Source organism: Ranitomeya variabilis, chromosome 2, assembly GCF_051348905.1.
Source record: "Ranitomeya variabilis isolate aRanVar5 chromosome 2, aRanVar5.hap1, whole genome shotgun sequence".
Lineage (NCBI taxonomy): Eukaryota > Metazoa > Chordata > Amphibia > Anura > Dendrobatidae > Ranitomeya > Ranitomeya variabilis.
This window is the reverse complement of record NC_135233.1, coordinates 120,809,126-120,821,191: the sequence shown is the minus strand read 5'-3', so window position 1 is coordinate 120,821,191 and position 12,066 is coordinate 120,809,126. Positions and strand designations below refer to the sequence as shown.

At 43.3% G+C, this 12,066-nt stretch overlaps 1 protein-coding gene across 5 annotated transcripts in view; it reads right to left on the bottom strand.

Annotated features, from left to right (window-relative positions):
• Positions 1–12,066, bottom strand: part of ACTN2 (actinin alpha 2) — a 158,937-nt gene that overhangs the window by 60,204 nt on the left and 86,667 nt on the right. For all 5 annotated transcript variants that reach the window (XM_077282906.1, XM_077282907.1, XM_077282909.1 and 2 more), the window contains one exon: positions 7,802–7,889. In XM_077282906.1, the coding sequence (XP_077139021.1) occupies positions 7,802–7,889 (88 nt within the window). The remainder of the gene's footprint in view (positions 1–7,801; positions 7,890–12,066) is intronic.

Genomic DNA, 12,066 nt, shown 5'->3' with positions numbered 1-12,066 from the left:
CTTTGAGACCGCATTCCTCTGGTGATTCCGCTCAGCAAGTTAGAATTGTTATCTCCCTGTTACGTGGCGACCCTCAAGATTGGGCCTTCTCCCTGGCGCCGGGAGATCCTGCATTGCTGAATGTGGATGCATTTTTTCTGGCGCTTGGACTGCTTTATGAGGAACCTAATCTTGAGAACCAGGCAGAAAGGGCCTTGCTGGCTCTCTCTCAGGGCCAGGATGAAGCTGAGGTGTATTGTCAAAAATTTCAGAAATGGTCGGTGCTTACTCAATGGAATGAGTGTGCCCTGGCTGCAAATTTCAGAGAAGGTCTTTCTGAAGCCATTAAGAATGTTATGGTGGGGTTCCCCACGCCTGCAAGTCTGAATGACTCAATGGCTTTGGCCATTCAGATTGATCGGCGTTTGCGGGAGCGCAAGTCTGCGCACCATCTGGCGGTGTTTTCTGAACAGAGACCTGAGTCTATGCAATGTGACCGAATTCTGACCAGAATTGAGCGGCAAAATCATAGACGTCAAAATGGGTTGTGCTTTTACTGTGGTGATTCAACTCATGTTATCTCAGCATGCTCTAAGCGCATAAAAAAAATTGCTAAATCTGTCACCATTGGTACTATACAGCCTAAATTCATTTTGTCTGTTACTTTAATTTGTTCTTTGTCATCCTACTCGGTTATGGCTTTTGTGGATTCAGGTGCTGCCCTGAACCTGATGGATTTGTCGTTTGCCAGGCGCTGTGGTTTTGTCCTGGAGCCTTTGGAATTCCCTATTCCACTGAGGGGTATTGATGCTACACCATTGGCTGAGAATAAGCCTCAGTATTGGACTCAAGTGACCATGTGCATGACTCCTGTACATCAGGAGGTGATTCGCTTTCTTGTGCTGCATAATCTGCATGATGTGGTCGTTTTGGGTCTGCCATGGCTGCAGGCCCATAATCCAGTTCTGGATTGGAAAGCTATGTCTGTTTCAAGTTGGGGTTGCCAGGGGATTCATGGCGATGCTCCTTTGGTGTCAATTGCTTCTTCCACTCCTTCTGAGGTCCCTGAGTTTTTGTCGGACTACCAGGATGTATTTGATGAGCCCAGATCCGGTGCCCTGCCTCCTCACAGGGATTGTGATTGTGCTATAAATTTGATTCCTGGTAGTAAGTTCCCTAAGGGACGACTTTTTAATTTGTCTGTACCAGAACATGCCGCAATGCGGAGTTATATAAAGGAGTCTTTAGAGAAGGGACATATTCGCCCGTCCTCCTCCCCTCTTGGTGCAGGATTCTTTTTTGTGGCCAAGAAGGATGGTTCTCTGAGACCTTGTATAGATTATCGTCTTCTAAATAAAATCACGGTCAAATTTCAGTATCCTTTGCCATTATTATCTGATCTGTTTGCTCGGATTAAGGGGTCCAGTTGGTTCACCAAGATAGATCTTCGTGGTGCGTATAACCTTGTGCGTATTAAGCAGGGGGATGAATGGAAAACAGCATTTAATACGCCCGAAGGCCATTTTGAGTACTTGGTGATGCCTTTTGGACTCTCTAATGCTCCTTCTGTGTTCCAGTCCTTCATGCATGACATCTTCCGAGAATATCTGGATAAATTTATGATTGTGTATCTGGATGACATTTTGGTCTTTTCTGAGGACTGGGAGTCCCATGTGAAGCAGGTCAGGATGGTATTTCAGGTCCTGCGTGCTAATGCCTTATTTGTGAAGGGCTCAAAATGTCTCTTCGGAGTACAGAAGGTTTCCTTTTTGGGTTTTATTTTTTCTCCTTCTACTATTGAGATGGACCCAGTCAAGGTCCAGGCTATTCATGACTGGACTCAGCCTACATCTGTTAAGAGTTTTCAGAAGTTCTTGGGTTTTGCTAATTTTTACCGTCGCGTCATTGCTAATTTTTCTGGCGTGGTTAAACCCTTGACGGATTTGACCAAGAAGGGTTCTGATGTGACTAATTGGTCTCCTGCGGCCGTGGAAGCCTTTCGGGAGCTGAAGCGCCGGTTTTCTTCGGCTCCAGTTTTGTGTCAGCCTGATGTCTCTCTTCCTTTTCAGGTCGAGGTTGATGCTTCTGAGATTGGAGCAGGGGCTGTTTTGTCGCAGAGAAGCTCTGATTGCTCTGTGATGAAGCCTTGTGCTTTCTTTTCAAGAAAGTTTTCGCCTGCCGAGCGGAATTATGATGTTGGTAATCGGGAGTTGTTGGCTATGAAGTGGGCATTTGAGGAGTGGCGACATTGGCTCGAGGGAGCTAAGCATCGTGTGGTGGTCTTGACTGATCACAAAAATCTGATCTATCTCGAGTCTGCCAAGCGGCTGAATCCTAGACAGGCTCGTTGGTCGTTGTTTTTCTCCCGTTTCGATTTCGTGGTCTCGTACCTGCCTGGTTCGAAGAACGTGAAGGCTGATGCTCTTTCTAGGAGTTTTGTGCCTGACTCTCCGGGAGTTTCAGAGCCGGCTGGTATCCTCAGAGAGGGAGTGATATTGTCTGCCATTTCCCCAGATTTGCGACGAGTGCTGCAGAAATTTCAGGCGGATAGACCTGACCGTTGCCCACCAGAGAGACTGTTTGTCCCAGATAGATGGACCAGCAGAGTTATTTCCGAGGTTCATTCTTCGGTGTTGGCAGGCCATCCGGGGATTTTTGGTACCAGGGATTTGGTGGGTAGGTCCTTCTGGTGGCCTTCCTTGTCGCGGGATGTGCGTTCCTTTGTGCAGTCCTGTGGGATTTGTGCTCGGGCTAAGCCTTGCTGTTCTCGTGCCAGCGGTTTGCTTTTGCCTTTGCCTGTCCCGAAGAGGCCTTGGACGCACATTTCCATGGATTTTATTTCGGATCTTCCAGTCTCTCAGAGAATGTCTGTCATCTGGGTGGTGTGTGATCGTTTTTCCAAAATGGTCCATTTGGTGCCCTTGCCTAAGTTGCCTTCCTCCTCCGATTTGGTTCCTCTATTTTTTCAGAATGTGGTTCGCTTGCATGGCATCCCTGAAAATATTGTGTCTGTCAGAGGATCCCAGTTTGTGTCCAGATTTTGGCGGATCTTTTGTGCTAAGATGGGCATTGATTTGTCTTTTTCGTCGGCCTTCCATCCTCAGACGAATGGCCAAACCGAGCGAACTAATCAGACCTTGGAAACTTATTTAAGATGTTTTGTTTCTGCTGATCAGGATGATTGGGTGACTTTTTTGCCATTGGCCGAGTTTGCCCTTAATAATCGGGCTAGTTCTGCTACTTTGGTTTCGCCTTTTTTCTGCAATTCTGGTTTTCATCCTCGTTTTTCCTCGGGTCAGGTTGAGCCTTCTGACTGTCCTGGGGTGGATTCTGTGGTGGATAGGTTGCAGCAAATTTGGAACCATGTGGTGGACAATTTGAAGTTGTCACAGGAGAAGGCTCAGCGCTTTGCCAACCGCCGTCGCGGTGTGGGTCCCCGACTTCGTGTTGGGGATTTGGTATGGCTGTCTTCTCGGTATGTTCCTATGAAGGTTTCCTCTCCTAAATTCAAGCCTCGCTTCATCGGTCCTTATAAGATTTTGGAACTCCTTAACCCGGTGTCATTTCGTTTGGACCTCCCAGCGTCGTTTGCCATTCATAACGTGTTCCATAGGTCTTTGTTGCGGAGGTATGTGGTGCCTGTGGTTCCTTCTGTTGAGCCCCCTGCCCTGGTGCTGGTTGAGGGCGAATTGGAGTACGTGGTGGAGAAGATCTTGGATTCTCGTATTTCGAGACGGAGGCTTCAGTATTTGGTTAAGTGGAAGGGCTATGGTCAGGAGGATAATTCCTGGGTTGTCGCCTCTGATGTTCATGCGGCCGATTTGGTTCATGCCTTCCATGTGGCTCATCCTGATCGCCCTGGGGGTTTTGATGAGGGTTCGGTGACCCCTCCTCAAGGGGGGGGGGTACTGTTGTGAACTCTGTTTTTGGGCTCCCTCTTGTGGTCACAAGTGGTACTGTGTGAGTGTTGTCTTTGGGCTCCCTCTGGTGGCTCTTTGTGTCATTCTGCAGGTCTGAGGTTGGATCAGCTGTCTCGTTATCTGTTAGCTGGTTCCTATTTAGTTCAGCTGGACTCTCAGTGGTTGCCTGCTGTCGTTGTATTCAGTGCTATTCTGATTGCTCCTGTCTACATCCGTTATCAGTCTCTCCAAGAAAAGCTAAGTTTTGTTTGCTTATTTTTGCTCATCTGTGTTCAAGATGTGTCCTAGTATATGATGTGTTTTGGTCCAGCTTGCTAATATGTGATTTCCCTGCTTGCTGGTGCTCTGGGGTGCTGAGTTGCTCCCCCCACATCGTTAGTTGGTGTGGGGGTTCTCGCATTCTCTGCGTGGATATTTTTGCATAGGGTTTTTTACTGACCGCACAGATCCCTTGCTATTTTCTGCTATCTAGCGTTAGCGGGCCTCATTTGCTTAACCTGTTTCATCTCTGCGTTTGTCTTTTCCTCTTAACTCACCGTTATTATTTGTGGGGGGCGTCTATAAGTGTATAAGAAAGACATAGCTGAACTGGAGCGGGTGCAGAGAAGAGCGACCAAGGTTATTAGAGGACTGGGGGGTCTGCAATACCAAGATAGGTTATTACACTTGGGGCTATTTAGTTTGGAAAAACGAAGACTAAGGGGTGATCTTATTTTAATGTATAAATATATGAGGGGACAGTACAAAGACCTTTCTGGTGATCTTTTTAATCATAGACCTGAGACAGGGACAAGGGGGCATCCTCTACGTCTGGAGGAAAGAAGGTTTAAGCATAATAACAGACGCGGATTCTTTACTGTAAGAGCAGTGAGACTATGGAACTCTCTGCCGTATGATGTTGTAATGAGTGATTCATTAATTAAATTTAAGAGGGGACTGGATACCTTTCTGGAAAAGTATAATGTTACAGGGTATATACACTAGATTCCTTGATAAGGCGTTGATCCAGGGAACTAGTCTGATTGCCGTATGTGGAGTCGGGAAGGAATTTTTTTCCCCATGATGGAGTTACTCTTTGCCACATGGGTTTTTTTTGCCTTCCCCTGGATCAACATGTTAGGGCATGTTAGGTTAGGCTATGGGTTGAACTAGATGGACTTACAGTCTTCCTTCAACCTTAATAACTATATATACTATATATATCTTTGGGGTATTTCTCTGAGGCAAGTGAGGTCTTACTTTCTCTTTAGGGGTAGTCAGTTTCTCAGGCCGTGAAGAGACGTCTAGGATTTCAGGAAACGTTACACGGCTACCTTTAGTGTGTTTGGTTAGAATGAGGTTTGCGGTCAGTCCAGTTACCACATCCCCAGAGCTTGTCCTATTATCTCTGACTTAGCTGGTTAGATTTGTGATCCTAAGCCACTGGGATCATAACAGAGGGCTGTCAGTGAAAAAACTGATATTACATGGACAGCATTAATTTTATTCATTACAACTGTTAAGAAGATTTTCTTCATATGGCCGCCGGCTTTCAGTCATAGGCGTGTGCACGCAGTGGCAACAGTCAACACTCACAGCCTCGCTCACTGTCAATCAAAATACTGGGTGGGGGGTGGACATGCTTTCACTCACCACTTACGGTATAGTAAGCGAGGATGTGAGTGATGACTGTTTCCGCTGCGTGCACACTCCCATGACTGAAAGCTGGCAGACGTATGAAGAAAATCATCTAAACAGCTGTAATGAATAATATTAATGCTGCCCATGTGATATCAGTTTTTTCACTGACAGCCCTCGGACCGAAAGTACCGACGTGTGAACGTAGCTTCAAACTATCTAGTCTAAGTTTGCACTTCTAAGTATTACACAGTTTTGACACATATGCCCCAAATCAATGTGTTTATTAGACTGGATTAAAAGAGCTGTAATAAGGACACGTTTTAGAGTCCATATCCAAATAGGTTCAGTTTCCTCATCAGCCGCACTTTCAGTAAGGCAGCCGGGCAGCATTGCAATGCGATTTGCCTGCAGATAGATAGCCTTTTCTAGGGTGACAGGTTCCCTTTAATGCGTATGGCTATTTATTTTCTCTCCTCCTTTTCCATCGGTTGTAAGTTATTAATATATTTAATACTTTACTGTCTCTTGATAACAATGATGTCACCATTTTTTTTATGCGGCTCTCGAGGGAGAACGTTAACGCTTCTTTCAACATTGCAGTTGCTTGTCTAGGAAATATCACCCGTGTCTAAAGGCCTCTTGGAGACAGGCTGCCAAAACAACGCTCACATTTCAGTGACATTTGCTCTCTGTCAGTAGCCAGATTACACAAAACCGGAGTCCATGTGTGAAATGTGGATATAATCAGGATTCAGGTCAGATTTAAGCAATTTAATTGCTGTTCCAATAAAGTCTACACTCAAAAATCTGCAAATATAGAAACATCATTTTATTTATTTAACCAATATCTATATTCAACTTCTTTCTTTTGATTATGGAACATAATAATGCATTGGGGTTTTTGCCAATGTATTTTGACAACATATTGATATCACTGGTACCTGTTATATAACAGGCTTCTGACTCTTTTCTGCAGGGGAAACATGACATAATTGGGATAAGCCCTCTTCTAATGCAAACTGCCCCAGTAATTAGATACATCGGTCTGGCATAATACTGCAGAAGAATAAAGCAGGGGAAATATTGTTAGATTAGTTTCTAGTGAATGGACAAGTTATGCCAGAGGAGATTTTTGCAGCAGTTCATGATGCCATATGCTCCATCTGATCATAGGGATAGGTGCTGGCCATTTGGGACAATCCTTTTACACAGAGGATGGCACAGTACATATATCTGTAGTTAGACTGGAGGTCAAAGGTTCATGGATGGCTATGGCAAGTAAGGGTCTAGCAATTGACCCCATGTCTGCATATGTGCCCACCCCTCCCAGAAAGGCCCCATGTCTGCAGTAGAGTGTGGTTTACGTATAGCCCCCCTCTTATAGGCCATGGCGGGGCCTAACAGGATGCCTAGCCCAATGCATTGCACTACATAAGTAGTGTTGTGTACTCGGTAAGCAATTGAATGCTTGCTTGTTGAAGTCTTCATATGAAACTAAAAAATACTGTATTAAAGCTCAACAATTGTCTCTCGTACAAGGTGTTAAATGTAATTGGTATCACTACATCTGGAATAACCCAAACTTTAGAATTACTACATATTTATCCCTAATTGAGAACTCCATGTAAAACCTAAAAACTAACCCAACATCTATAACAAAAAGAATAAATAAAAATAAACACTATCCAAAATGTTGCAACTCTAACATGCAAAAACATAATGGTGGAATTGCTGTTCTTTTTTCTATACCCAGTATGGAAATAAAAGAAAGTTATTCAATAATAATCTACACTCTGAAATGGAGCCTTTAAAAAATACAACTCTTCCTGTCCAAAAATTATTTTGATCTGCAACTTTCACATGGCTACATTAAGCACTCTAGAGAACTAAGCCTGCTGTATATAGAATGTTGTGGTTTGGAAACAAAGTAGAAATCCTAGTAAGAGGAAACTGAAAACTACAGTTTCTCTGCGAATGGAGGAGAAAAGGTTTTTCCACCAACATAGAAGAGGATTCTTCACTGTTAGGGCAGTGAGAATCTGGAATTCTTGCCTGAGGAGGTGGTGATGGCGAACTCAGTCGAGGGGTTCAAGAGAGGCCTGGATGTCTTCCTGGAGCGTAACAATATTGTATCATACAATTATTAGGTTCTGTAGAAGGACGTAGATCTGGGGATTTATTCAGATGGAATGTAGGCTGAACTGAATGGTCAAATGTCTTTTTTTGGCCTTGCTAACTATGCAACTATGTTACAGAACATGCCATGCGGTTTTAGTTCGTACCTGGTGTGGAAGTTCTGAATGTTCACATTGCGGTAGGGGGCTGTCTTCCGCTGACACCATAACAGTAGTCCTTCTTTTGCCGAAGTTTCTGGAAGATAAAATGTATATTATTTATAATAAAAAAGCACCAAATAATGATTTTGAGGTATTTCATATGGAAGGGTATTACCAGCAATCAATAAATCTTTCTACAGACAAAACATGAATACAATTTATTATCTGAGACATTTCTGCTTTCTCTTGCAATAAAAGGTAGCAGCCGTCACCAACACCCGTCCAGGGCCGACTTTACGATGACCCGTCTCCTGTGCTCTCTCTTATTAAGGCTTCCCCAAATGGAGTACTGTCATATGTACAAATTTAAATACCAAATATTGCCTAAATAACTGCACCCTTCTCAGGCTAAATATCACTTCCATACTTTACCCAATGTTACGCAGTGCCATCATCACCAGAAGATTATCTATTGCTTAAAGGGAACCTGTCACCAGAAAAATATTTATCAACCTTTAATTAAATGTCACGATTCATTTTTGGATTTGTGGCAGCTCTGGTTCTGCTATAATTTAAATGCTGCTTTTTTCCTTTTTTGGACAGAAAGGGTTAATGTCAGTATCCTTGCTGGCAGCTGCTTTTTGGCTGGTCAGCTGATGTGGGTGGTGACCACGCCCACCATCCTTTAAATATTCCCATGACACATCAGCTGACTGTTAATAGAGTTATTCTATGAAGACCAGCCAGGAGTTAGGAGCTCTCTGGTGTCAGTGGTGCAACTGCTGCTATGGAGTTCGGGTTCCTGATGCCGTATCCTCTGCCGTTTGGAGCTTTGCAGCAGAGAAAGTCGCTGAGTATTGTTTCCCTTATCTTTGTCTGTCTCATGTTTGTCAATTCCCCTGTGTTGTTACCATCTGCAGTGGAGAGGCTAGAGTCCTTGTTGGCCAATGCACTAGCCAGGATATATTGAGGTGGCAATCAGGCACTAGGCACGTGAAGGCAGTTGGGGGAAGGACCCGCATAGGGCATTAGGGAAGCTTAGAGACAGGCACAGGATGGTGTCAGGAGGTGTTCCATTCCTCGCAACCTGTTAGGGCCTTCATCTCCCTTTTCCATCCCGTCATTGGCATATGCTGGGTCTTCCACCAGACTTACCCATGTCCGAGTGTGACAGTTAATCTGCATATTAATAGTGTTGCCAACTTGCCCGGCACCGGCATTTAGCTGGTAGCATTCTGGTCTCAGTCACAGGTGTGGCGACAGCGCTGGTTCAGTCACTGCTATGAATATAAAGAGCGGCCTCTGTAACTGCGCCCTCTGTAGTGGGGGCCGGCAGTCGGTCATTCACGGGGGTGCGCTGTATTCTCAGAGCGGTGACTGAACCAGCGCCAGTGCCACCCCAGTGACTGAAACCGAATTCTGCCATAGGAAATAGTTAATTTTCTCCACGCAGGTTCGGTTAAGTGCGGACGCTGGCCAAATATGTCGAAAAGGGGTTAAGTTAGGTTTATATATTAAATGTATTTTCTAAAAAAAATGTTAAAATGCTTTTTTGATTTTTCATATCGTGTACGATCTATAGTATATTTAAAAAGAAATCTTGCAGTTTTCACACTGACCACTAGGCCTACTTCTTATTGGGTACATGAACATTAGTATTATCAGCAATAGACTAAATTAGACCCTCTCTAGTATAGAAGCCTTCTAAGCTGAGCCATAAGGGCAAAGGGTATTGTGTAGGGATGGGGTTTGGGCATGTTGTGAAATATCCTATTGTGATTGGTGGATCCTGTGTGATCTACTGTATATAGTGATGTTACTTTTAATTGTATAATTGTAATTTTTGTCTGTGAATGAGAGAGATGAAAAGTCTTCTGTGAAAGTTAGGCTCTAATATCTAGGCCATGCACACTAGATGGCTGTCGGCTGATCAATGCTTCAACCGATCGTTCGTCCAATTGCCATCTCAGCCGACTCTCCCTAACACAGGAGCGCTCGTTCGGCTGAGTGCTCCTGTGTACGGCATGAGTGTCAGCATTGTTCTCCTGGAGATAAGCCGCCAACTATTGGCAATCCGAAATCAGACATGCCTGATTGACATCTCTCCAGACCATCAGTCGGCCGGCACCCCCCATACACATTACACTGTTGGCCAAATTTGTCAATATTGGTGGGTTTGGACCACATTAGTCCAATGTGTATGGGGGATTTACGGCTTAGCTTTCATCGTGAAAATTAAAAGATTTGTATTTTTTTTTTTTCTTTTGAATATACTTAGTGTTATGAAAATTAAAGTAAAATTATAAAAATTACATATTTAACTTAGAAACATGATTAAATAATAATAATTTTTCTGATGACCCATTTCCTTAAAGTAGTAATGTAAATATCACCATTCAGTGCCTAAATAATAGCAACAGTACTCAAAGATGTATGTAACAATGAATCTAATAATGGTGCTCTACAATGTCTATATAAAACTTTTAAACAATTGATAAATATTAAGATTTGTTGAGGTTACAAGCCCTAGGTGCTTGGTCATCTGCGGCACACACCTTCACACTTTTCTAAGGCCAGCTCTAATTCACTAAGGTACCGTATATCCTACAGTTAAACAAAGTTAAAAAAAACCTGAAAATGTCAGCACTTCATTGGCAAAGTGAATGCATATTTTTGTGACAAAATATACACTACCGTTCAAAAGTTTAGGGTCACTTAGAAATTTCCTTATTTTTGAAAGAAAAGCACAGTTGTTTTCAATGAAGCTAAGTTTAAATGACTCAGAAATACACTCTACACATTGTTAATGTGGTAAATGACTATTTTAGCTGCAAATGTCTGGTTTGTAATGCAATATCTTCATAGGTGTATAGAGGCCTATTTCTAAAAACCATCACTCCAGTGTTCTTATGGTACATTGTGTTTGCTAACTGTGTAAGAAGGCTAATGGATGGTTAGAATACCCTTGAAAACCCTTGTGCAAGTGTGTTAGCACAGCTGAAAACAGTTTGGCTGATTAGAGAACCTATAAACCTGACCTTCCTTTGAGCTAGGTGAGAATCTAGAGTATTACATTTGTTGGTTCCATTAAACTCTCAAAATGGCCAGAAAAAAGAACTTTCATACGAAACTCGACAGTCTATTCTTGTTCTTAGAAATGAAGGCTATTCCATGACAAAAAATTTTAAGAAACTGTAGAGGAGAGCACAAACAGGCTCTAACCAGAGTAGAAAGAGAAGTGGGAGGCCCTGCTGCACAACTGAGCAACAAGACAAGTAGTTTGAGAAATCGACACCTCACAGGTCCTCATCTGGCAGCTTCATTAAATAGTACACGCAAAACGCCAGTATCAACGTCTACAGTGAAGAGGCGACTCTGGGATGCTGGCCTTCAGGGCAGAGTGGCAAAGAAAAAGCCATATCTGAGACTGGCTAATAAAAGGAAAAGATTAATATGGCAAAAGAACACAGACATTGGACAGAGGAAGATTGGAAAAAAGTGTTATGGACAGACGAATCCAAGTTTGAGGTGTTTGGATCACACAGAAGAACCTTTGTGAGACGCAGAATAACTGAAAAGATGCTGGAAGAGTGCCTGACGCCATCTGTCAAGCATGGTGGAGGTAATGTGATGGTCTGGGGTTGCTTTGGTGCTGGTAAAGTGGGAGATTTGTACAAGGTAAAAGGGATTTAGAAAAAGGAAGGCTATCACTCCATTTTGCATCGCCATGCCATACCCTGTGGACAGCACTTGATTGAAGCTAATTTCATCCTACAACAGGACAATGACCCAAATCACACCTCCAAATTATGCAAGAACTATTTAGGGAAGAAGCAGGCAGCTGGTATCTATCTGTAATGGAGTGGCCAGCGCGGTCACCAGATCTCAACCCCATTGATTGAGCTGTTGTGGGAGCAGCTTGACCGTATGGTACGCAAAAAGTGGCCATCAAGCCAAACCAACTTGTGGGAGGTGCTTCTGGAAGCATGGGGTGAAATTTCTCCAGGTTACCTCAGCAAATTAACTGCTAGAATGCCAAAGGTCTGCAATGCTGTAATTGCTGCAAAGGGAGCATTCTTTGATGAAAGCAAAGTTTGAAGGAGAAAATTATTTTTTCAAATAAAAATCTTTTTTTCGAACCTTGTCAATGTCTGGACTAGATTTTAAATTCATTTGGCAACTCATTTGATTAATAAAAGTATGAGTTTTCATGGAAAACACAAAATTATCTGTGTGACCCTAAACTTTTGAACGGTAGTGTATATACATTG